This window comes from Pantherophis guttatus, chromosome 3 (genome assembly GCF_059756535.1).
Source record: "Pantherophis guttatus breed Tessera chromosome 3, ASM5975653v1, whole genome shotgun sequence".
In the NCBI taxonomy this organism is placed as follows: Eukaryota; Metazoa; Chordata; class Lepidosauria; order Squamata; family Colubridae; genus Pantherophis; species Pantherophis guttatus.
In genome coordinates this window covers 90,776,501-90,803,934 of record NC_142065.1, presented here as the reverse complement: position 1 = coordinate 90,803,934, position 27,434 = coordinate 90,776,501, and the positions used below count along the sequence as shown (strand labels likewise).

Below are 27,434 nucleotides of genomic sequence, written 5' to 3'. Positions count from 1 at the left end.
TGTGGTTAAAAGAAACAGACTTTCTCATAAAAAAAAACCCTGAAAAAATTAAATAGAAATAAAAAGAGGTAGAAAGCTATCTTGAATTTAAATGCCACAGCTGGAAGTGATTATTAATTCCAACCAACACCTTCTTTTTGATAGCTTACCTTGACATAGCAAGATAATAAGTCTGGCAATGCAAGAAACGTCTCGTTAGCAATTGCATTAAGCAGAAGTATTACTTGGGAGATTTCCATCTGCGTACAAGTGAAGCTTGCTATTGAACAATTTGATCTGTTCATTATCTTTGATTAAGACAGATTAGAACAGATAAGACAAAACTGAGACAGAAATCTTGTGTACTATTTCCTTCTGATCTGGGCCACTGTAGGCTCTATTCATAGACCACATATGAGAATAGATGAACATACTCATAGATGATAACTAACACTATCCCAGAATGGCCATCAATTAGGAGCTGGACTAGATCAGTCCATATCGCCATTGCATATCTGTGCTCCAAAATAATTGCAGCCCATTTCTGATGGCAAATTGTTTTAGAAAGAAACCTAAACCAAGGATCGTGTTTATAGACAAAATGTTGTGATATGTCCTGTTAAAGGTTTGTTCATGGTTGCATTTATTTTTATTTTTTTGCTTTGCTTTTTAAAACAGGTAATTGCTATTCAAGGGCTGTCTGTTGTGATAAGTGTAAATGCAAAATCCCTGAAAGGAACGGTGCACTCCACTGTTTATGGGGAATTTGTAACCCCATGACAATAATTTCAATGTACGATGAAGGTTCAGATCTGGTTAGATTTCAAAATGCAAAATTGACTCAAATCATTAAGCATCCTTCTGACAAATAAAACAGCGAGACCTTCTTTATTGCATTTGTAATATGGAATAGCAGCTCTTTCCAAAGACTCGTCTGTTGTTATACTGTTCAGTTATGCTTTGTGCCTAACCCAATACTTAACCTGTTTAAAATACTCTTGACTTTGCAGATGGCTTTGAATCCAAAGCAGAAATGAAGAGAAAGTTCTCCCAAAATGGGTGCTAACAAGAGAATGAATGCTCTATAGCCGTGATAGCGAACCTATGGCACCCTCTCTGTGGGCACATGAGCCATCGCCCCAGTTCAGCTCTGTCACGCATGTGCGTCTGTGCCTTCCGCTGGCCAGCTGGTCTTCAGGTCTCTGCTGCGCATGTGCATGTGCATGCGCAGGGGTGGGGTGGGGTGTGTGTGTGGGGGCAGTGCACATGTATTGGGGATGCGGGCACATGCATGGGGGGGTGGGGTGCATGCTTGGAGGGCACATGCACAGGGGGTGGGGTGGTGCACATGCGGGGGGGGGTCTGCACTCATTGCATTGTGGGGGTTTGTGCCCGCACGCACACATTTGCATGTGCACCCACGCGCTTTGGGCACTCGGTCTGTAAAAGGTTAGCTATCACTGCTCTAGAGTTCTTTTCAACTAAGTGATAATAAATTACTGGAGACTTCTATGGGTCAAGCTCTTCATAGTTGCTATAATCATCATCATCACCATCATCATCTGCAGTTATGAATACCTTTCGTTTTCTAATTAATGACTGCATTATTGACAGAAAAAAGGCATATGCTGGAGTAAAAACATCTTCCCATGAAGTTCTTTTCAAGATCTTGAGAAGTGAGAACTGATAGGAATGGTAAACCAGCTGAAAGAACATGCCAGAATTCTCAGGCATGCTATTTTTGCTTCCAGTTATATACCAGAGATGTACATAATGGTGTACACCATTACTTTTTTGTGTCTATGCAAAGAACATTATTTTGAACATCAGGCACACATGTAAGGTGATGTATCAATCGCCATAAATCTCTACATTATAGCACTGATGGAAGCTGTCTGCTACGTTGACTTAAGTAGGGATGACGAAAGAATACAAGATGGTACTATGTAACTGCTATTGTCTTTATGGGGAAAACAGCAATTGAGGAACGGCTGACACAAAATATTAACAGTTAAATAAAAGGACAGCATGGTGTCCTTCAATTCTGTAATACATGCTTTGAATCAAAACATTTAACAGATCCATAAGGGAACATTTCTTACTTGATTTCATAATTAACACTGCAGTAGATCACCTGTCCTAATACAGAGAATGGGGAATAAGCAACTTAACTAATGTAAGCTCTGATTCAATTGTTCATTTCCCTAGGAAGAAGTTATTTAAATCTGAGACTATTTCTTGATCTTATCATAAAAGAAAATCTCAGGAATCAAAGAGTAATAAATTACTGGGTGGATCATAGCATTAAATCTGAAAAAGAAGGCAATAATGCTGGTGCATTTACTTATCAACATTTTTCTAGGGCTTATATGATTGCTTTGGTATCCTTGACTTTTCATTTTGTTTCAACAGATATTTTTTTTTAGTTTTCCACTCCTTTTAAAATTAATTAACATATGGGAACAATAATGCTCTCAGTACCAAAAGGAAACTCAGAATAAAAATGTCCTTCAAATATTTTTCTGTAATAATTCTACAATTGAGTCATATATTTTATATGGGAATTTTAGTAAGTCTATTATGTTGTTAACTGCAACATTTTCATATTTCTTAACATTTTTGTACAGGTTTTATCAGCTGCCTGTTTTGTGCAAAATCAAATTATCGAATTATAGAATAAAAGCTCTTTTATATTAAATTTGAATGAAAACTTTCTATTCTCACACTATAGTAAGTCTTAAAAGATAGAAATATTACACACATACGATTTACTCCACACATTTAGTAAACCAAAAAAAAAACAATTTACAACTCTCAAAGCGAATAATTATTTATAGAGTATCTGGATAAAAAGATATTTTACAGAATGTAATAATAGTTACATGCTGAAAGAGGGAACAATGAACTAAGACCAGTGACCTTTTAAATATACATCAGGGTGGAATTCTTTTTTAAAAATAATAATAATTTGACTTTGAAGATTCATGAGTAATTCAATGGCACCACACCTATAAATAGTACTGTCAATCATCCAGTTGATGAAACATGTAAATCAGTGGTGGGTTGCTCCTGGTTTGGTCCGGTTCTTGCGAACCGGTAGTAAAAGCGGCGGGGCGCTGCTTTTGATCTGTGCATGCGCTCCCGTTGCGAACCAGTAGTAAAGGTAAGTAGAACCCTGAAGTAAACTATATTTAAACTAAACAATTAGAAAAACACATTCCTGCAAAATAAATGTGAACTTGAAAGCAAAAGCTCCTTTTACCTTGATCTACTTAGAAAGTAAACCTTAATAAATTCAGAGGGGTTATTCCCCAAGCAAATTTTCACAGTACTGTGGCTTGATACAATTAACAATTGTTCAACTGAATTGACCAAATCCAATGGGACTATTTCCAAATCATTGTTCATTGAAAGCATTTATCATACTGAAAGTATTTCTTTGAAGCTATATTAGTGCTCCAGTAAATAAATACTTTTTCTAAAACTTATCTGGCTTTTAGAAATCAAGTAATATTTTTTTTCTGATTAAGTTACTCCTGATCAGGCTGAACAGGGCTTCATCATCCCTTGTAAATCCAATAGATTTTATGTTGTTATAACCCCAGGAGTTCTAACTGACTTTCCATTTTCTCATTTAGATATATTTCATGCAATGAATCTAACCTGCAGGTTTGAAAACACAATTCTTCCTGATTAGTGGAAGAGGTGTACATAAGTCTCATGGTACTTGGGGACAAGGAAAATAAAATTATTCCCCCACCAAAAATTCTTATGCCCGCACAAACATTATGATGGCATATAGACAATATCTGTGATATGTAACAGCAAAAACACACGTTCCTATGGATATTGGAAGAACAAAACCACACCAAAAAAACCTCCCACAATATGCTGAAACAATGTTAGGGAGAAAGAAATAGATTTCAACATAGCACAAAAGAATGGTTTTCTGTGTTATCCAGACATTGTTCTGGCTGGAATGATTAGAGGATGACAAGAAATTGCTTTCTAAAATGGCTGAAATTGAAAACAAATCCAGGATTAGTGATTTAAAAATTACTATTGTTTCAGAGGGAATGGAGTCTTTAGAGGGGGAAAATGGTTAAGAGCTTGTAAAGTTTGATTTAGATCAAACACTTTCAGGGAGAAAATTATTAGGGATGAGGAAAAAAATTTCTCAACTTTAACTTTGCCATAAACCTTTATTATTGCCTTAGACTATAAGTCAGTCCATTATTAAGGTCCAAAGGATGCTTTAATAACCCGAGGGGCACAATCAAAGTTGAGAAGTCTAGAGAAAGCAGTCAATGCGAAAATCAATTTCAAAGACATGAAGCTAGTAATAAGAGGCAGAATCAGCTCAGCATGTTTAGCTTACAGATAAGAAAATCAGAACGTTTAAATAGGATGCCCATAATAGAGAGCAAATGTTTTCCTGTGTAGTAAAATCTTTCAAATGCTTACAATTTCAAAATAATATAAGAAAGAAAAAGTATTCATGAGTAGCTATGTATAGAAATAGTTCTGTATATAGTGCTATGGATAAAAACATTCCAGAAGTATTTCAGAACATCTTCGGATTGCTTCCAACATTAGGTTTAAGGGCAGGATTAAATGATGGCAATACAAATAGAATTTAGATTTATATGCCGCCACATCGTGCTTTACAGCACTCTCTGGGCAGTTTACAAATGTCAGCATATTGCCCCCAACAATTTGGGTCCTCGTTTTACCAACTTTGGAAAGATGGAAGGCTGAGTCAACCTTGAGCTCCATCAGGATCAAACAGGGTGTTTGCTGGATTTTGTCTGCAATACTGCATTCTAACCACTGTACCACCATGACTCCTAAGTAACAGACATTTTACTCTGTCTCTCTGATTTCAATAAATTCAATTAAGTCCAGTGGTGGGATTCAGCCAGTTCGCACCACTTCGGGAGAACCGGTTGTTAACTTTCTGAGCAGTTTAGCAAACTGGTTGTTGGGAAAAATTATTAGGAGAACCAATTGTTAAATTACTTGAATCCCATCACTGATTAAGTCCCAATTCAAGAGTTCAATAGGGAAGATGAGTACTATTTCATTAGCATGAACTCAATAGACTGAGATACATAACACTTTGAAAGTCTTATTACTGACTTTAATTTCAACTAGGCTTTGATGTATTTCAATAATATCTGAACATGTGATGCAGCTGTATACCATGCAATCTGGTCTTATTCATTAACCCTGGAACATGACATTCCAGTTCCAAAGACAGAACAGTACATGTGTGACTAAACATGTATCAGACGATGCCGATTCTCCCTACTAATTAAGTGGCTTCTGCTTTTGAGTCCTAATATCATTCCTGCTTTCAGTCATTTGGGTTTTGTTTGATCTTTGAGTACTAGATGAAGAATATATATTGAGATAGTGGAATGTGGATTAGATTAGCACAACTTCTCCTTCTGATTTGTAAGGAAAAATATAAATAATCCTGGAGCAGTAGAAATCTTACAATGCAAGGAATCTTACAATGCAAATGGTTACTGCACAGCAAGATGTGTTTTTTTATTGCTACTTAATTAGGGATATGCACACATTTTAAAACAAATAATTATGGCTTTGTTAAAGGAATAACATCTATAAAAACTGTATACTATCTTAGATTAAATTTAAACCTGCTAAAATATACATACTTATGTTTTACTTATTTTAATAAGTCAATTCAATTGATGCACCGAACAACTTGACTCTCCTCTAAAAAATTGTGTATCAACAGTCTAAAAAAAATTATGGAAACAATTATTCCACATTTGAGTTGCAAAAAGATATTTTTTAAAACCTCTACTTGCACACAATGAGAAATACCTTACATTGTTTTCTGTCTTAATCATGCGAAAAGGAATTTTAATTACCGCTTCTCTATTATTATACAGAAAAGGAGATTTCGAGTTAATTCTATCTTTTCATGTTGCTGTGATTTTGATTCAGAAAAAGTGAGCACCTCTGTGGGTTTTTTTGACACTTTGGACAAAATTCTACTCCATTAGTAGTTGGAAATTACTTTTTTTTTAATGCCTAGGCTGTAGCTTATATGATGTAAAAGTGAACAGGAGAATGTGAATAGAATTTCAACTCCAGTATCATGAGTAGAATATTTTTTTTCAACACCACTGAATTAAATTAAATAGGATGTCCATGCTTTTTATTTTTAGAAGGAAAACATAACTATCCATAGTATAATCCACTTCCAAAGGTAGAAAAATAAATGCATACACATGTCTAAGCATGCACCAGATGATGCCTGTTCTCTCTGCTGATTGGGTGACTTCAGCATTTTTGGGTTTTTGTTTGATCATTTTCAATATTAGTTTAGCTTCCAGAACAACACAATGAATATGCACATGGATTTAAAATAAAAAAAAGAAAATACGAATTACATTACAAAGAATGTAATAAAATAAAAAAACAAAACATTATTTTTTCTTCAAGGTATACATCAGAGGTGGTATTCAGCAGGTTCTGACCAGTTTTGGAGAACCAGTAGCAGAAATCTGAGTAATTCAGAGAACTGGTAAATACCATCTCTGACTGGCCCTGCCCCCATTTATTCTCTGCCTCCCGAGTCCCAGCTGATCAAGAGGAAATGGGGATTTTGCAGTAACCTTCCCCTGGAGTGGGGTGGGAATGGAGATTTTACAGTATCCTTTCTCTGCCATGCCCACCAAGCCACAGATCCAGTAGTAAAAGTTTTTGAATCCCACCACTGGTATACATGGCTTAGAACTCACTGGTACGGCATTATAAATAGGAACCACATCCCCTCTAAGATCTAATCGAGGATAGGTAATCTGGAACTCTCCAGATAAGATGGATGAAAATAGAATTCCAAAATATTTGGTAACATCAAATAGCCTTTCCTTGCTCTAAAACAACAAATACAGGAACAGCAAATATAAAATACCGTGACACAGATATATAGTGTGAGCTGGTATAAAAAAGGGAGATTAAATGGAATGAACTTGTAATAGAGCAATGTAGAGGTATAATTGTGCTACCGTATTTTTCGGCGTATAAGACGACTTTTTAACACATGAAAATCTTCTCAAAAGTCGGGGGTTGTCTTATACGCCGGGTGTCGTTCTCCTGTAACCAGGCAGACCAGCCCGAAAGGCTCCGACGAGCCTTAAATGGCTCTGGTGATCCAAGCTCTGACGATCCCGGCTTTGCCTGCTAATCAGGCAACTCAGCTGGGATCGCCAGAGCCATGTAAAAGGAAAAAAGTTTTTTTCTTTTACATGGCTCTGGCGATCCAAGCTCTGATGATCCCAGCCGCTTTGCCTGCTAATCAGGCAACGCAGCTGGGATCGCCAGAGCCAGAAAAAAACTTTTTTCCTTTTACATGGCTCTGGTGATCCAAGCTCTGATGATCCCAGCTGCATTGCCTGCTAATCAGGCAATGCAGCTGGGATCGCCAGAGCCATGTAAAAGTGAAAAAGTTTTCCCCCTTCAGCTTGCTTACCTTAGCTGCTAGTCGCAAAGCTTACCTTGCATCACTTGCCTGAATCCATTCCATCAGCAAGCAATTCCCTGCCTGCAATCAAGCAGGCAGGGAGTTGTGGACTTCAACTCCCAGAATTCCTCAGCCAGCAAAACAAAGCTGGCTGAGGAATTCTGGGAGTTGAAGTCTACAAGTCTTAAAGTTGCCAAGGTTGGAGACCCCTGTTCTATTGGGTAAGTTTTTTCCCCCTTTGGGAGCTTTTAAAAAAATAATTAATTGGGTTTTTTTTTAGTTGTTCTTTTTTAGACCTAGCCATTTAAAGTTTAGGAAGTTTTAAATTTAGTTTTCATATAAAAATAAAATAAAATAAAATAATATTTGTGCAGCTTTCTGAGATTTAGTATGTTTCTGTAGTGTTTCACTCTAACTACACAAACACACAAAATCTCACAAAGCTGTATGTGGAATTTTGTGTGTGTAAAGTGTGAAAGTTGTTTTTTTGGGGCTTTTTGTGGCTGTGAGAGGTTCCTGCTTGTTGCAGGGGCCATTTTGGGTCTAGCACAGCTGCTTTTACATTGTGGGTGAGCCAGTTGTGTTGTGTTGTGTGTGTGTAAAGTGTGAAAGTTGTTTTTTTGAGCTTTTTGTGACTGTGTGAGGTTCCTGCTTGTTGCAGGGGCCATTTTGGGTCTAGCACAGCTGCTTTTACATTGTGGATGAGCCAGTTGATGTTTTTTAATTTTTATTTGGTGTGCGTTGGAAGAGGGGTAGTCTTATATGGCGAGTATAGCCCAAATCCTATATTTTAACAGGAAAAGTCGGGGGTTGACTTATACACCCAGTCGTCTTATACGCTGGAAAATACGGTACTCTAAAATACCTTTATTGAAGTTGAACTGCTTAGATTTAAACCATGTAAAGAGAGTTCTCAAGGTCCAGATCTGGCCAACAGTTCTTAATTCATGTCATAGATTAACATGTAATCTAACATTAACATGGACTCCCCTTGAAGAATGTCCAGACAATTCAACTGGTACAGAATGATGCAGTGAGGACAGGAAGGTATGCTCCTAGTGCTCCCTGAGTTGCATTGGCTTCTGGGTCAAATTCAGTTTGCTTTCGTGTCAAATTCAAAGTGCTGGTTTTAGCCTTTAAAGGCACGCCTCTAAAGGCTAAAACCTCTAGTTATGCCCTCATGGCATGACTAGAGGCATGACTGCCTCTCCCCAGTTATTTTGGCCTGCCCCATTAGACCTGGCAGAGAATGCATGGGACCTGCATTTGCTTTTGATGAGATGGGAAGCTATACCAATTTCATAAATAAATAAAAACTTTTACAAACAAATCAAGGAATATACAGGTAGTCCTTGATGTACGACTACAATTGAGACCACAATTTCTGTGGCTAACAGAGATGTTTTTTAAGTGAGTTTTGCCCCATTGTATGACTTTCTGTTAAGTGAATCTGTCTTCCTCGTTGACCTTGCTTGCCAGAAGGTCACAAAAAGTGATCATGTGACTCCAGGACACTGCAACTGTTATGAGTCAGTTGCCAAGCACCTGAATTTTGATCACATGACCACGGGGATGCTGCAATGGTCATAAGTGTGAAAAATGGCCATAAATCACTTTTTCGGTGCCGTGGCAACTTTGAATGGTCACTAAATAAACTGTTGTAAGTTGAATATTACTTGTGCAATGTTTCAAGTTTTCCACTTGTTTCCACTTTCTATAAAAATAAGAACTGCCATAGATACAAAAGTTATGTGAAGCTTCCCTTCACATAATTTATAATAAGCTGCTAAATACATTGGGGTCAGTATGTGTGCTTCCTTGCCTGTGATTCCTATTAAAGATTCTGAACAATGACTGTATTATGGTGTCACTGACCTGCATAGTTTAGGAAAGGAATTAATCATGGAAATCTTGAAGTCTAGCAAACGTGTACTGAGTAGACAAGCTCTCCGATCCAAATAAACTGAAATATCGGCTTTTCTCTCTAGATGTCTTTAATTATTGGTGTGCAGAATGTAAAGATTGCAGCATCAGAAGAACTCCAAAACCTGTTTCTTTAGTACTTCTACTATACAGTGATACCTGGGCATTCATCATTAATTGGTTCCGAGAGACACAATGATTATCTAAAACAATGAGTACCAAACAATAAGTTCTAGCTTACACATTGAGTATCAAACAAACTAAGTACAGGGACAAAAATTTCATGTCATAATGTGTTGAGTACCAAGTTTGATGTGTTTCAAAGCAGTTGAGTACCAAGGTACTAGTACATGTGAATGTCTAAGCAAATACTTTCAAAACTTTTGGTTAAGTCTGATAAAACATCAGCATTTGATATTCCATTTTTTTTTATTTAAACTGAACTAAAAATCAGACGTGTTCACATTGGAAATATAAGTAATAGATGAATCAACAAATAAACAGCTAAACTGAATAATTAAAAGCAATAAACAACAAAATATAACAAATAAAATAAATCCTTAATGACTTTTCCCAACAAAGTGAAAAGTTTTATGCTGTGGCTTTAAACTGTTATGTTTATGTAATTAGTTGAACTATTTGGGGGTAATAATTCGATAAACATAAAATCTTAAATACATTTATGAGGAAACTTGCTTCACTTTTAACAGCGTGCAACATCAAACTTCTCATAGGAATACCTAATAGACAGATTGAAACGGGAGCTATAAAAGGAATTCCATTTAGGACTGGCAACATGAATGCCCCATGTTGTGCTGATGTATCCCAAATAACATTTAATATTAATGGAAGAATTAATGCCATTTGTTAATTTGGGCTAATTGTTTATTTTTGTTTTTTGTTTTTTGCTTTTTTAATTGACGAATTAAACAGAAACCACACTATAGGAGAAGAGAGGTAGTCTTTCCCAGGCTGGTAGAGATATCTAATAACATATAGAGGATGCCAACTGATCCACAGAGATTATTATGAGAAATTGCATTATTGCAGCAGCCTTCCCAAAACAAATCTGAAGGTTTTTTTGGGGAGGGCCTACTGGGTTGCTGCTTTGGCTAGGGCTACCTAGTCAGTAAAAATCCAAATGACCAGCAGGTGGCAGCAAAAAGCTAAAATGCATTGTCTCTAGTAGTTTCCATTTAGGGTGAGAGGGCAGACAAGAAGAAAGATAAGAATGGTTGCAATGGGCAACTCAGAAATAAACGTGAAACTCAGCTGCTGCTGTACAATAATCACCTGTATATGCAACACAATATGAGCCATTCTGTGCAACAGCATGTAAGGAATAAGATGTCAACTCCAAAGTCAACTCTTCAGTAAAAATGTTAGAGGATGCAATTTGACTTTGGATAAACAGTTATAAGCTTGCTATCGGGCTTGATATTTGAAAAAAAAAAAATCTTGGCAGTTTTCTGGGTCCAAAAGTCAAACAATGGAAAAGTATATAATAAAAGTGTTTGCAGTTGGATGGATGATAGTCTGTTTTAGTCGAATAATAGAATGGTACTGGATTCTACTCCTAGAGAATAGTCTATTCCCAGGTAAATTGCACTGAATTCAATGTAACTCATATGGAGTGAACCACATAAAAGTTTGCTGGTAGGACTTAATGAAATGGACCTATAAACCTTTCAAACAAACCTCTTATTCCCCAAATCCTATCTTATTTCTTAGAGACAACACAGTCAAACTGTCTTCTTTTAACAGAGATCAGCTTTTTAAACCTCCCCCCTCTGCAAACTTAAAGTTTTGGCAGACACATCTTTAAAGAGTAAAAGAAAAGTTCATTTTGAGATACTAAACTGGATTATCTGCCAAACTTACTACAGTGCAGCATCTCATTAACAGAACACCCTGCTGAATCATCGCCTGCTGGCAGATTTCTTTTAATGAGAATGGAGTGTGTGTATTTCTGCTCTCAACCTGCTCTTCAGACCAAAATCTATGCATCATTTTGTATATATGATAATAGGATACCAACTTGAGATCTGTGTTCATTATCTCGACTGGGGGTAGAAGGACGAAATTGCTAGTTTGTGCTTCTATCTGGAACTGTTAGCATCTGATGCTCAGAAAAGCAGTCTGTTTTTATATTCATGCAGCCAAATCTTAAATATTTTTATAGAGCGATAAGACACTGAGCTCCTAGGACTTAAATGTAAAATGATAATAAGTTTGCAACATTATTTTTTCTTGCATCTTGGCAACCATATTCCTCTAGGTATTGAAATAATCCTGAGAGAAGATAGTAAAGAGAACCAGATTGCAATTCACTGATTTCTAAACAGACCCGTGATAAGGTTGCCTTGAAAGAAACTTTCACATTAATTTCTCCCTCAGCTTCAATGTTTCCAATTGCTCCAACGTAAGATGTATGGTTTGTTTTGAATGCACCTCTTAATATAGTACACTTTGGACTACTTTTACCAGAAATTCAAATTAAACATGCCCGTATTCCCTTCCTTGTTTTTGTTTTTCTTCAACAGGAGCTATGGGAAAGCACAAGTGTATTTTGGATCTCATATTTACTTGAGTAGAGGGTATTTCCTCCCCCACTCCAATAATTTTCTTTGAAGTGTATATGTTGTGAAAGAGAGAAAGAATGAAAGAGGAGAATATTTCATAGTTTCAGAATAGAAACAGACATGCTTTAAAGGAAGAAGATACTTCTGCCTTATTGAAATGAAGGAATAAGAAAAATATGGCTGGAGTAACTTGATGGAGATCATCATCCTTGGTTTCTGGCCTTGACATACAGTTTTTGTGTTCTCATTCTTAGTGAAGTAGAAACAATGACAACAGCTTCTTACTCTTTCCTGTTTCAATGCAAGCAGTCATCCTCTCTTTCCCTTCCAGCCCTTTTTTTCATTCTCCCTATCTCCATTTCAGTTTCTCCAATCCCCTTCCATCTCCTCTTCCTCCCCTTCTCTCTTTGCTTTTTCTCCAGTGCAATCTTCCAGGAGAAGATGCCTCTGTTTCTGCCTCAGATGTGAACTTCATTCATTTTAGAAGGAGGATGCTTCATTTTACAGTCAAATAACCGTAATTAGCAGTTATTAACTCAATTAATATTAATTTATGTTCTGGCCCTGGCCTTTTTTGAAGCACGGAATCAAATCGATGAGTGTTAATGCAGAATCTCCAAATTGGTTGCAGTTGGAATTGTCAATCCTTGGTGGACAAATGGGGAATTTGTTCACTAGTCCAAGTCTGGCCTTTGCTTGCTTCCAGTTTTGGTTGGGGGAAGAAATGATCACATTTGGGATTCTATTTCTTTAAGACAAATAATGTTAACATTCTTTTGCAAGATTTATAGTTCATTTTTTGCTCTTATTAACTCCTTCCCCACCAAGACTCTAAATAGTATTGTTTTTGCTCCGTTGCCTGAGTCTGGGCTATCGACAGATGCAGACTCTGAGAGTGAGGGAGAGGAGTTGGCAAGGCCTCCCTCTCCAGGACCCTCCTCTCTGGCAATGCCTCTGGAGGACACTGAAGGCCAAGAGATAGGCCCAGAGCCAAGCACGTCCCCGCAGCCACAGGTGGACAGTGACGAAGGAGATAAGTGCTGGCTGGATCCTCGGCAGCGGTGCAGGGAGAAGCGTGCGCAGCAGAGGGGAAGGCGTGCCAGAGATTAGCTGAGTCACTGGACCACACCCCACAGGGTATAAATGTGGGTGTGGTGGCCGGTTCAGTTTGTGACGAGCAAAAACTAGAAATAATCCATGATCTCTGTGTTACTGGACTTCTGCCTGCCTTGTTGGACTGCATTTGGACTAATCCTTGTATTGCTGAAACTTTGCCTGCTTTATTGGAATGCTTGAAGTCTAATCTTTGTTTTGTGTGAGTAAAGTCTGAATTGGCAGCTAGCCACTGGGTTGCTGCCAGCTTTATCTTCAAAGACTTTGTCGTGTGGCTTATTAACTCCGGGCCATCTGTGGGGGTGCGTGTGTGGGACGGGGACAGAACAAGTATTGAGGAGCTGAAGTCCAAAAGTAGCCATAAAGAGGACTCCATCCTTGGCCCAACTCATTTCATTTTTATTTTTGTACCATTCTGCCTACCCCATGCCAGTGGTGGGATTCAATTTTTTTTTACTACCGGTTCTGTGGGCATGGCTTGGTGGGCGTGGCAGGGGAAGGATACTGTAAAATCTCCATTCCCTCCACACTCCAGGGGAAGGTTACTGTAAAATCCCCATTTCCTCCTGATCAGCTGGGACTCAGGAGGTAGAGAATAGATGGTGGTGGGGCCAGTCAGAGGTGGTATTTACCAGTTCTCCGAACTACTCAAAATTTCCACTACCAGTTCTCCAGAACTGGTGAGAACCTGCTGAATACCACCTCTGCCCCAGGCCTTATTAAGCAGTACAGTGAATTTTTTAAAACTGGCATTAAATGTAAATACCATATTAAAAGAACATTTGCTATGTTGAATCACAATAAGCATGGCCAAATTCAAAGAAAAAAAATTCAAACATTTCTCAGAGAAAGAAAATCAAAGTCCCCTTTAACTCTCTCCTTTGTCCCTTTAAAATTCTCCTGCTGAATTCTATCATAATAATTTAACTTAATCATCCTACTTTTATTTAATATTCTTGTACATTAGTTTATTTGCCAGTCCCGGTTCCAGATTCATACAAACCGTTATATTTTTTTCACCATGTCCTAAGCTAATGAATAATTCATTTCCATTAATGACATGATAAGCTTTCCCTACAGTTGATCTGCAGTCAAACACAGATTAAAACAGCAATTGCTATCAAGCAGTATGTTTTATTTCATGTGCAAAAAAGAAGTTTCTATTTCTTCATAAGCTTATTTTACATTTTTATTCCTATGCTGTTGCTAATACAGGTGTATCCTGTATTAAAATATTTATTATTAAGATATCAAGTATTACCTATTTAAATATTACAAACTAAAAAACAAAGAGGCTTCTTGTTATTTTTTTCATGAAGTTCTTAATACACTAATGCTAAAAACTACCAGTTATTCCCAGGTATCATTTATAAAGTTCATAAACAAAGCTGCCTTTGACTATCTATTTTGTAACGATGTGTTAATCACCCTTGGGAGTCTCCAAACTATTTTTTTAATGGAGAAAAATTGTAAATGCATATAGTGCAATGTTGTTGTATATTTGTGAACATTCTCATGCTGAATAAAATTTTGTGTAGGTCTATCAAAAGTCTAAAATAGTGGTATTCAGTCTCCAGACAATTCCTATAAGCTTCTACCCAGCATAGTTACTGTGAAACTTACAGTTCTGGAAAGCACTAATGTAGAACTACCTTGGAAGAAAACAGTATTAGAAAATTATGAATGCATTCATGCAATCATGTGTATCAATAATACAGTTTATTTGTTCTACATACAAACATTTATGAGTATATTATCAAATAGGACTAAAATTCTGTGCTTATTGCTCATCCTTTGTGGCAACCTCCCCAAACTGGCACAAAGTATTGGTGAAAAAATGTTAAGAAAAGAAGTATATGCACACACATAGACACAGACACACATATATAAAAAATCTTGAATATTTGAATATTCCATGAGACAGGAGGTTTCAATCATTCAGAAGCTTATGCTATGCATGAATTCAAGGTCACACACATATTTTGTAGATCACAGAAGTAGTTGTATGCCTGACGACAGGAGCATGCTACAATTGTGTATTGACCATCATCCTTTCAGAAGGGTAACATGATCTGTTTATCAGTTGTTTACAATGGCTTAATATATGTAATGGCTTCTCATTTGTGACTCTACATGTATTCATAAGTCGTTGTAGGTAAAAAAAATATTTGAAGAAAGGAAATGTCCTGTTACACAGAAAATGCAAGTACGGTGGCCTATCAGAATTATTAGATTGCTCACCTCCAAGATTGTTCCCCAACATACTGAGGGAAGAGAACAAGACATGGCACAAACATAAAGCTCGGGACAAACGCAAAGCTTCATATAAGATCAGAAGAACAGCAGTCAAAAATAAATAACTTCAATAAAGCAAAAATGTGTAATTCAATATCAGGCCTGGATGGCCCATTTTTCTTGATAATCACAATACTTATTTCTTTTAACATCTAAAGGAAGAGTTGGGTACTTTGTATTAAACTTGGACTGTTGGTCAAGCTCATCTCAAAAACTATAGATGTCTGAGTCAAACCCCAACATATTTGTTATTGGGATACAATATCAAGGACACAAGGTGCCCACATCACCAATCTGTATAAAAATATTTTTAAATAAGCAAAATCTAGCTTATTTGCCTAATCTGATAGTGTATTTCAAGGTCTCAGGCAGAAAAGTATCTTTCTCACTTCAATAAGCTGAGACTACCGTAAGAGAGTTGAAGAATAACTTATCCTGCAGCAGAATATGGTGTCATCTAAAGTGGACAAGGGAAGGACACTAATAAACCTATGTTTATTCCAAATCTGTGCCTGGATATATCTAAAAAAACCCACTCTGCCTTTACTGCAATGATCTCATCTAGTCATTCTATTTCAGTATGGTACAAGCCATTATCTCACTCATGGCATACTATCATGATTGAACTTAGTGCAGTAAGGTTGACAGATGACATTATAGAAAACTGATATTTATAATTCACTTCTATAGTACTGCTTCACTGGCTCAGACATGCATTCTTCCTAGGCTAGAGTCAACTTATTGAACCAGCCTATGGGGCTTATTTTGTAGTCAAACTGGCATTAAGCCATCATGTGATAACTTCCATTAAGTCTGTCTTCTTTTGAAAATGTAATACCACTTAACCAAACCTTAAGTGCAACATTCAGACACAATCATAGTAGATAATTCAGCTGCCAGATCTTCTGAGGACAACATCTTGGGTAGTTATGTTCTTGTTGACTTAGGTTGTAATGGGCTAATAAAAATGCAATCTTTTACGTCATAAAAGCTGCTTCATTAATTTGATTCTTAGCCAAATAAATTAAGGTTGCTATTATTTACAAAGAGACCAACTGGAAAATAACTTCTATCAAACAAACCCATAACATTGTTTTAAGGGTTATTATTCAAACGTTGCAGAGAGTTGGGTACTTTAATGAACCATCATGTTTATTGTGTTTGTTTCCTATAAAGTTCTATATTCCTCTGCATTTCCTTTTCAACTTGTACATAATTTTTTTTAACAGTTATAGTTTATAGTTACCATCTTCATGTTTATTTGTACCATATATATATATATATATATATATATATATATATATATATATATATATATATATATATATATATATATATATATATATATATATATATACATACCACATACCAGTCTATAGTTTTTTGAGGTCAGCAAAATGTATAAATATAAAATGTATAGAATGGAACTACCCTGTTTTCTCCAAAATAAGACATCCCCTGATAATAAGCCCAATTGGGCTTTTGAATGCATGGCAATAAGGCTAAGCAGGGGTGAAATGCTCCCAGTTTGGACCAGATCGCCCGATCCGGTAGCGATGGAGGCAGGTAGTTTGGAGAACTGGTAGCAAAAATCCCTGTCCCCTCCCCAGCTGAGCCGCACAATCATCAGAGGCTTTTTAAAAAAAAATTTAAAAGCATTTTTTTCTACAACCTCTTCAGGCGAAAAAATGCTTTTAAAAGTAAAAAAAAAAGTCTCTGATGATTGCACGGCTTAGCTGGGATCATCAAAGGCTTTTAAAAGCATTTTTTCTACAACCTCTTCAGAGGCTCAAAAGGCTCTGGGATTGTCAGAGCCTTCAAAAGGCTCTGACGATCCCAGCTGAGTTGCCTGATCGGCAGAGGCTTTTTTTCTTTTAAAAGCCTCTGATGATCCAAGCTGAGTTGCCTGATTGGCAGAGACTTTTAAAAGAAAAAAAGCCTCTGCCAATCAGGCAATTCAGCTGGGATCGTCAGAGCCTTTTGAAAGCATTTTTTTTTGCCAAAGAGGTTGTAGAAAAAATGGTTTTAAAAGTAAAAAAAAAAAAATTGGCCATGCCCACCCAGTCACATTACTCCCCCCACCAAGCCACGCCCACAGAACCGGTAGTAACAAATTTTAGATTTCATCACTGAGGCCAAGCGCTTATTTCAGAAAAATATAAGACAGGGTCTTATTTTTGGGAAAACACGGTAGTAACTATCAGGGATGAATTTTCACAGAATATACATCTATATGTTCATTAGATTTAGGATAAGCAACATTATGCCAAATGCAGAAAAAAGATAAGGAGTACAGTTAGTTCTTGATTTATGACCACAATTTATGTTGCTGAACTTGGTGATCTTGAGGTCAGGTCATGCAATCTTAAGAGAGCAAAGTACTACTACTTATCCAGAAGTAGGGATTGGGTCTCACATCTGCACAAGCTTTTTTAATCAATTAAACATTTACAGGTAGTATTTGACTTACGACCATTCATTTAGTGACTGTTCAGAGTTACAATAGCACTGAAAAAAGTAATTTAGGACTATTTTTCACACCTATGACCATTGTAGCAGGAACTCCAGAGTCACGTGATTTACATTCGGATGCTTGACAAGCGGTTCATATTTATGATGATGGCAGTGTCCTGGGATCATGTGATCACATTTTGTGCTAAGCAAAGTCAATGGGGAAGCCAGAATCACTTTACCACAGGGTTACTAATTTGACAACTACAATGATTTACTTAACAAATGTGGCAAGAAAAGTCATAAAATGGGGCAAAGACTCACTTAACCAACTTCTCACTTAGCAACAAAAAGTTTGGGCTCAATTGTGGTCATAAGTCAAAGATTAAATGTATTTAAAATTTCATTTTGCAGGAATGTTTCAGGAGTCCAACTATTCCTGATTTCAGAGTGTTCTTCTTCCTTACTGTAGAAGTTAGTGGTTATGCTTTTCAGATTTTAATATGGGTTTTAGACAATGAAGCTGTTATTTTGCTCTTATAATTGAATGGAATGCAAGAAACTCTTAATTCCTTAAGAGTAATGTGTAATATATACCGTATTTTCCGGCGTATAAGACAACTTTTTAACACATGAAAATCTTCTCAAAAGTCGGGGGTCGTCTTATACGCCGGGTGTCGTTCTCCTGTAACCAGGCAGACCAGCCCGAAAGGCTCTAACGAGCCTTAAATGGCTCTGGCGATCCCAGCTCTGACAATCCCAGCTCTGACAATCCCAGCTGAGTTCCCTGCAACTCAGCTGGGATCGCCAGAAACCACGTAAAAGGAAAAAAGTTTTTTCCCTTTTACTCTGAGGATCCCAGCTCTGATGATCCCAGCTGAGTTCCCTGCAACTCAGCTGGGATCGCCAGAAACCACCTAAAAGGAAAAAAGTTTTTTCCCTTTTACTCTGAGGATCCCAGCTCTGACGATCCCAGCTGAGTTCCCTGCAACTCAGCTGGGATCGCCAGAAACCATGTAAAAGGAAAAAAGTTTTTTCCCTTTTACTCTGATGATCCCAGCTCTGACAATCCCAGCTGAGTTCCCTGCAACTCAGCTGGGATGGCCAGAGCCATGTAAAAGGGAAAAAGTTTTCCCCCTCCAGCTTGCTTACCTCAGCTGCTAGTCGCAACGCTTGCCTTGCTTTGCTTGCCTGAATCTATTCAGGCAAGCAAGCAACTCCCTGCCTGCAATCAAGCAAGGAGTTAGTTGTGGACTTCAACTCCCAGAATTCCTCAGCCATCAAAGCAAAGCTGGCTGAGGAATTCTGGGAGTTGAAGTCTACAAGTCTTAAAGTTGCCAAGGTTGGAGACCCCTGTTCTATTGGGTAAGTTTTTTTCCCCTTTGGGAGCTTTAAAAAAAATAGTCAATTGGGGTTTTTTTAGTTGTTCTTTTTTAGACCTAGCCATTTAAAGTTTAGGAAGTTTTAAATTTAGCTTTCATATAAAAATAAAAATAAAATAAAATAAAACAATATTTATGCAGCTTTCTGAGATTTAGTGTGTTTCTGTAGTGTTTCACTCCAACTACACAAACACACAAAATCTCACAAAGCTGTATGTGGAATTTTGTGTGTGTAAAGTGTGAAAGTTGGTTTTTTGGACTTTTTGTGGCTGTGTGAGGTTCCTGCTTGTTGCAGGGGCCATTTTGGGTCTAGCACAGCTGCTTTTACATTGTAGGTGAGCCAGTTGATGTTTTTTAATTTTTATTTGGTGTGCATTGGAAGAGGGGCAGTCTTATATGGCGAGTATAGCCCAAACCCTATATTTTAACAGGAAAAGTTGGGGGTCGTCTTATACGCCCAGTCGTCTTATACGCCGGAAAATACGGTAATGAAATACCATTTTTCACTTAAAAAGTTAATACAGAATATGTACAATTGTGGTGTTTTTAAGTGCTACTAACTGGAATCTTTTAATAGTATTAAGTTAATAGTTTCTAATTAATTTGAAATCTTCAAAAATTCCCTCCAGATGAAGCTTTCAAGCAGATGAAGCCAGATGATGTTCACTGTCAATCTGTAACAACAAGTGAAAAATATTCTCTGGTTCTTTATTTGCCTTGAAATGTCACTGTGGAAAAATAATTAATAGCCTGTGTGAAGTCTCACTGTTTTAAGTGTAGCAAAGGACATACATTTGTGATTAGTAATACTAACATCAAATTAAAATAGAAAGAAAAATCTGAATCTTTCCAAGGGAAAAAAAAAGTTGCTGTTTAGTCAGGAGGTGCCAGAAGGGGAAAACATTATTACAACTAAGAATCAGACTTTCTATCTCAGGAGCTAAAGAAGGGCTGAAGGCAAGGTTGTTGGGACGTGGCAGAAAGCAGAAATGGGCAAGGCTGCTTAGGTGGAGGATTGGACTAGATCAGTGGTGAAATTCAATTTTTTATACTACTGGTTCTATGTGCGTGGCTTGGTGGGTGAGGTGTGGCTTGGTGGGCATGGCTTGGTGGGTATGGCAGGGAAGGATATTGCAAAATCTCCATTCCCACCCTACGCCAGGGGAAGGATACTGCAAAATCTCCAATCCCACCCCACTTTGGGGCCAGCCAGACATGGTATTTGCCGGTTCTCCGAACTATTCAAAACTTCTACTGCCAGTTCTCCAGAACCTGTCAGAACTTGCTGGATTTCACCCTTGGACTAGATGACCTACAAGGTCCCTTCCAACTTTGTTAATCTGTCTATTAAAGGTAACCTTGTGCAAGCGGGGAAAAAAAATCTTAGTCAACTAAACTGAATTGAAATTTGGCAGTAGAATACGTAGTACAACTTATCAAGGAAGCAGACTAGACAGAAACCAGTATCTTTTGTTTCATTTTTGTGATGCTGCAACATCCTGCTGGGCGCACACACACAGAGTTGCCACGGGTTTCTGAAGTTGTTGTTTTGTGCTCTGACAGAAGGCCTTCCCTTGCAACAGCAGATCTATCTCGGTTTCCTAATTTTGGAAATACAGCGGCATCTACTTGTTTCTTAGCAGGAGACTTTTATACACATAGAAATTGGTTGACAAGCCTAGGGAAGTCATTGGGGGCCCACAGCCAAGTTCCCCTGTAGTAATGGAATAGTTCTGATCATGAGCTTAGAGTACCTATGCTGCAGGGGTGGATTCTATTTACCTTTACTACCGGTTCGCAATGGGATCGCGATTTTCATGTTACATGCGCAGATCACTTCTGAGAACGTCAGGATCAGTGGGCTGAGCCTCCTGCCAGTTTTACTACCGGTTCTATAGAACCGGTCCGAACCAGGGGCCATCCACCACTGCTATGCTGCTTCTAAATAATACCACTATGTGGACAAGCACACATGACACCATTCTAATGCTACTTTTTGAAGAGCTTCTTGGGAAAATCATCCAAAAATACGGCTCTTCTCTGAAAGATCCTTTGGCAGGAGACAGAACCAAGACATTTAAAATACCTAAATCTAAAATTTTCAAATGAATTAACAATTTTGTTAATGAGGCAGGGTATGTACAGTAACCATGTTCCCTCTGTCCTGTAAACGTATAGATTTATTGTCTACACTTATTGATCCTCTATTGTAATATGATGATGATGATGGCAAAGATACATTTTCTTGATATAAGTCCTTCCTTAAATAAAGCAAAAATCTGGTGAAGTTTAGTTCTACAGTAAATGCTATGCCTGTCTCGGTACTATATGTTGTTTCCTAAATTACTGCTTTAGTTTTAAAATTGTTATATTATGGTAGTAATATCTTATAAGCTTCTGGGAGATCTTGCATCTGAAGTTGGGAAACACATTTTTCTTTTAATAATAATTCTATTAAGATTAAAAAAAACAATAAAAGATAATGCAAAGAGTATACAAAAGAAAAAAAACTGCATGAAAGCAAAAAGGTAAACTCTCATTTAAGAAAGTGATTTTCTCCACTCATCATGCCAAATTCAAAATCTCTTCACCTCCTCTTAATTAACAAATATAAAACTCCTCATCCCATAACTCAACTCTAATGGTAAATCAAGTAAGTAACATCTCCTTGCCCAATTATCAGCAAAAAGCTCAACCTGAACTCCAGAATATTAACAGTAATCAACACATATAAACTTTAACGTTCCTTGTCTCAGCTCTTATCAACCCCATTTAGAAGGCATAAAAGACCCTGATAAACAAACAAAACATAAAGATTTGTACAAGAAAACCAAAAATAATTTATCCTTTAAAAAAGACAAGCACCAAAACACAACATTTCTCCATACCAACAATTCCAAAAAGAATCACTCCGAATAGTAACAATTAAATAAACATTCCATATCTCACTTTTGGGATACCCATCCTTTACAATAAGAGCTGAGGCCTTTTATTTCAACCCCCACAGGTTCTCCCCCCTCCCTGTTACCCACTAAACAACTGCACTAACTGATGCTGGATAATTGATTGGGATCGGGAGTTGCTCAGAGTTGGTTATAGGATGAGTGGCTAGATTAATGTTTTAAATAAATAAATAATGGTTTAGCTTTGGCCACCACTGGGATGAGGATCAAGGGTCTGCTTTTCAGTCCTGAGAGAAGATTTCTTCAGGGAATCGTTAAAGAGATGTTATTGCTGTGCTGCTCTAGTAATTTCTGCAATGGCGTAATAAATTTCCCTGAGAAATAGATAAAGCTGAACATGGAGAAGAGTTTATTATCCAGATAAATCCAGGACTAAGTAATATGATACTAGGAAATAGGACTATACCAGTGGTGAAATCCAATTTTTTTTTACTACTGGTTCTGTGGGCGTGGCTTGGTGGATGTGGTGTGGCTTGGTGGGCGTGGCAGGGTAAGGATACTGCAAAATCTCCATTCCCACCCCACTCCAGGGGGAAGATACTGCAAAATCCCCATTCCCTCCCCACTTCTGGGGGAAGGATATTGCAAAATCTCCATTCCCACCCCACTCTGGGGTCAGCCAGAGGTGGTATTTGCCGGTTCTCTGAACTACTCAAAATTTTTGCTACCGGTTCTCCGAACTGCTCAAAATTTCCGCTAGTGGTTCTTCAGAACCTGTCAGAACCTGCTGGATTTCACCCCTGGACTATACCTTGAAGATACTGTATTTTTGACATGCTTACTAATCTGTGAATTGGAAAGTCTCTGCTTACTAACAAATCTGTGATATTTTAAGAGTGGGAGTACTATATCCACCTGCAGACACCAAAATATCAACCCAGCTTGTGACGCTCTCTGCCACCGTTTATAATATGTATTATATTATATTATATTAAAGTAATTTATTTCAGTGTCTACTACCACTTCCAAATAATAAGACAAGTTGTGATGCTGTAACATGTAACATGAAAATCCAAGCTTTTCTTATCACCAGGATTTCCATTAATATCTATGCCCCACATGATTTCTCAAATGCATTCTTAGACAATAAAAACATAGGTAGTTACAATCCATTGCAATCCACTTTTTAGTGTCCATTTGGCCAGAAAAAAGACAAATAATAAGATAGAGTATGAAGGATTTTTCTTCTTCATCACAGAAGCGTTTTATAAGAGTAATCACAACAGTCTCTCAAATATACCTGCTAATCCTAAAGCATCGGAAATTAGCAATTTATGGGAAGGAAAAAACAAATGTACATTTGCCTGAAAGACAAATAAATCCACCATCTCAAAATTCCAGCCTTATTTGTCTGTCTCTCTGTGAATATCTTGCAGAGATATTCCAGAACCACAGAAGTATCTCAGTTACTTTGTTAGAGTGAATGCTGCTTAATTTTAATACTAGGTACGGCACAATTGAGAATATAAGTGCAATTTTGTTCAAGTTAAAAAGTTCGAACTCAGCAGTAAATGGCATTATACTTTATAATAAATATTATTAAATAATTTGGTAATCATTTGAAGGGTCCAGATTAAAATATACATTTCCATCTGTGCAAAAAGACATATCAATTATCGGCATGCTAGAACAGATGCTTTCAGAGTAGAATAGTATGGCCAGTACATAGGGGGGTAGGCCTTGACTTACATAGGGGGGTAGGCCATGATTTATGATCATTTGTTTAGCAACTATTCAAAGTTACGATGGCATTTCTAGAAATGACAGGTACTTGCACTTACAACTGTTGCAGTGACCCTATCATGTGATCAAAATTTAGGTGCTTGGCAATCAACATGTATTTAGGATGGCTGTGGTGTCCCAGGGTTATATGATCACCATTTGCAACCTACCCAGCTGGCTTCTGACAAGCAAAGTCAATGAGGAAAGCTGGATTTGCTTAACAACCTCTGATTCACTTAACAATTATGATGATTTGCTTAATGATCACAAAAAAACAAGGTCATAAACTGAGTGTGATTTATTTAATGACCACCTCACTTAGCAACAGAAGTTCTGGTCCCAATAATGGTCATAAATCAAGGATTACATGTAGTTTTAGAAGCATCCATATCAATTCAGAAATCATACCTGTTCTCCTAAGAATTCATTCATTGATTTACATTCCTGCACAAGCAAATCATTATAAGATTACTCAAAAATTGTTCATGAATAATTGTGCATAATCTCTTACTGTTATTTTAGAAAGTGTCAATGGAAGAGTCTGAGTTTTTATCTAAAATCACCTACTGAATTATGATAGAGCTGAGTTTTCATTTGGTTACTTCCTGCTTTAAATCATATATTCCTAGTGTTAAGTGACACCAACTCTTCTCTTCTTATTGACTCCAACCATTATGCAACCTTTGCATTCAAGACAGATTAAATTTGCCTGCACCCTCTTTTGGAGGATGACTTGCTCATCAATCCTACATTTGGCATTGCAACTGCCTTCAGTCACGGTTGCAGATCTCAGATGCATCCAAAGAGATGAACATGAAGAAAAGAGTTGAATATCTCCTGGAAGATGAGGAAGATTCATGTGATAACCACACAACAGAACTAATGAGTAGCCATTAAGTATGAAGAAAGAGCACAAGTAAAATAGAATTGAAAATATATTAGCATACAACATGCACAACATCAGATAAAGAGCACATCAAATTACAACTTTTTCTGATAACTCACTATGATGAGCCAACCTTAATGTTATCTTAACAAAATATTTATTTGTAATTTGGCCAAGACAACTTCCATTGTGAACTTGTGGACCTGATGTATTCTAACTGGATACAATTACATTTTACCTACCTGAAACTCAATTTTTGCTTCTATTTCTCAAATAGCCTGCTGGTGTATGTGTGTTTTTTTTTCCTGGCTGTGTTGTAATGTAAAAACACTGGCATCAACACGAGTGGTCATCCAAAATTTGTACAATGCAGTTTTATTACTTCCCACACAGTTAACCATAGTTATGACTTGGGAATAACTTACATATTCCTTTCCATCTTTCCCGTTCTTCTTTTCACTAACATTTCTCCTTTTCCTTCCTAGCATTTCCCAGAATCAGCTTCAGGTCGATATAATTAAGTAAACCCTAGAGCAGTTTTACAAAAACCTGCTTCAGATATTGCTTTCAAACTTTAGTCAAACTTTGCCCTGAATCTGATGAAGACTTAGTAACTACAGTTGGGAGGGTTGAACAAGACAGCATCAAGTCAACATGGGTTTCCCTTGTTTCAGTAGGCACTTCTGGAAGCAATAACTCTACATTACCTAGAACCATTTAAACACTGTCAGATTCATATGGGGGAAGAAAAGCAGATGGTAAACAGAACTACACCCAAACTAAGGGCTTAAGTGAGAGAAATAGATTAATTCATGACCTCAAATTTCTAGTATCTAGGAAAAGGTAAATGCAAAAACAGAAATTGCACATGCATATTAGTGTATCGTGTTTATGTTTCTGGTATGCATTTGGAACCAGGGCACAAGAAGTATAGCTCATCATAGTTGCATTGACTAGAGCTGACAAGACACCAATACGTGCTATTTTCAGTTCAACAGTGCTCCAAGCATTAGCAGAAAGAAAGAAAAGGGGCACTTACACAGCATATTGAAACAAATGGATTGCATAGCCAATTTATTGCCTTTGCTGGAATGCTCTCGTTAGACTTCAGGTTCAGGCAGGATACATTTGGAAAGCTCGCTCTTTTTTAAAAATTAGTCTGGCCTTGGGGGCTGAGCATGCTGGCACGGGGAAGCACAGGCAGCAAGGGATGAGGGGTGGGGGCAGAAGTAGGGCAATTACTTACATTGACAACCCTGGTTGTGCCAGTTATATCCCCGCAGACACTTATCACACTTAGGCCCTGTTGTTCCCTGCTTACACTCACAAATTCCTTTTTCATTACAGCGATCATGGACTGAGCCCAAACGGTTACAATTACATTCTGCAGAAACAAGATAACAAACATAAACTCTGTGCCAGGGGTACATGGTCATAAGTAATGCATCACTGAAATGGGTAACAAGGTTCACTTTGTAAATATAATGCAGGGTTGAGGCGTTTGTGGTCTTTTAGCTGATCCTGGGTTTCATTAGCTTCAACCAGTATAGCTAATGCTCAGTTATGGCCAATGCTGAAATATAATGATCGGTATTATATAGTTCAACAATAGCTGTAGGGCCATAGATGTCCATCAGCTATAGAAGACCATTTAAAGATGATGGAAAGGAAAAAAAAACATGCGTGAAAGCCTCTTGTTAGTCAGTTTGCGATATTCACCTTTACCTAAAGGATATAGAATTTCACCTTTACCTAAAGGATATAGAATTCCTAAAGGATTATGAATTTAAGGTGGATCTCACCAATCACAGCACCACAAAATCATAGCCCTTCCTTCTTTCCTACAAAAGTGAAGGGATTAAGATTGAAAGAGAGAAGGAAAGAAAAGGCCTGACGATAAATTCCCTGTTGCACTTTGAAATTAAATATGAATTCCTGTCTGTAAATGCTGGCAAGTTACTTAATGAATGATTTTCATGATGGAATAAGAAGATGGTGTAGAAATAAAACAAGGAAAGAAGTCACTGCTGTCTTCAAACATAGTTAACTCTCCAATCTGATCTTCATGTTTTTAAGATTGGTTTTAATGAACATCAGGTAAGCTTGGCATTTCAAGGAACATCAATAGACCATCAAATAAAGTACATTTTAAATGATTAAAATAGAGAAAGCAAGGTTCCCTCCTCTGTACATACTGTAGTATTGAAGTGTTTCCCTAGGCAGTGAAAAGATACTTTAAGCATTTCCAGAATAGTCTTTCTTTATAGTCACAAGGACTAATTGAATTTATTTACAACATTTTAGTGTTTAGCAATTACTGGCACTGGATTTTGGGTATTATTATTATGGTTTGTCCCACAATCAACCAGATGGTTAGACTGGATTTGGAATTTTTTATACACCTATCAAGTCCTTCCCAAGAATGTATGTATGTATGTATGTATGTATGTATGTATGTATGTATGTATGTATGTATGAGGGGTCGGTTCTACCTACCTTTACTACCGGTTCGCAAGGGAGCCGCCTGTGCGCGCTCTTCTGCATATGCACAGAAGCATTCTGATGACATCGCGGTCAGTGGGTGGAGCCTCCCACCGGTTTTACTACTGGTTCTATAGAACCGGTCCGAACCAGGGGCAA

At 37.4% G+C, this 27,434-nt stretch overlaps 1 protein-coding gene across 8 annotated transcripts in view; it reads right to left on the bottom strand.

The window, feature by feature from the left end:
- The window catches only part of NTNG1 (netrin G1), a 259,982-nt gene that overhangs the window by 7,215 nt on the left and 225,333 nt on the right, over positions 1 to 27,434 (bottom strand). For 4 of the 8 annotated variants that reach the window (XM_034437383.3, XM_034437384.3, XM_034437382.3 and 1 more), the window contains one exon: positions 26,041 to 26,178. The exons of the other annotated variants lie outside the window; for them this stretch is intronic. In XM_034437383.3, coding sequence (XP_034293274.1) covers positions 26,041 to 26,178 — 138 coding nt within the window. The remainder of the gene's footprint in view (positions 1 to 26,040; positions 26,179 to 27,434) is intronic. 8 annotated transcript variants of the gene reach the window in all.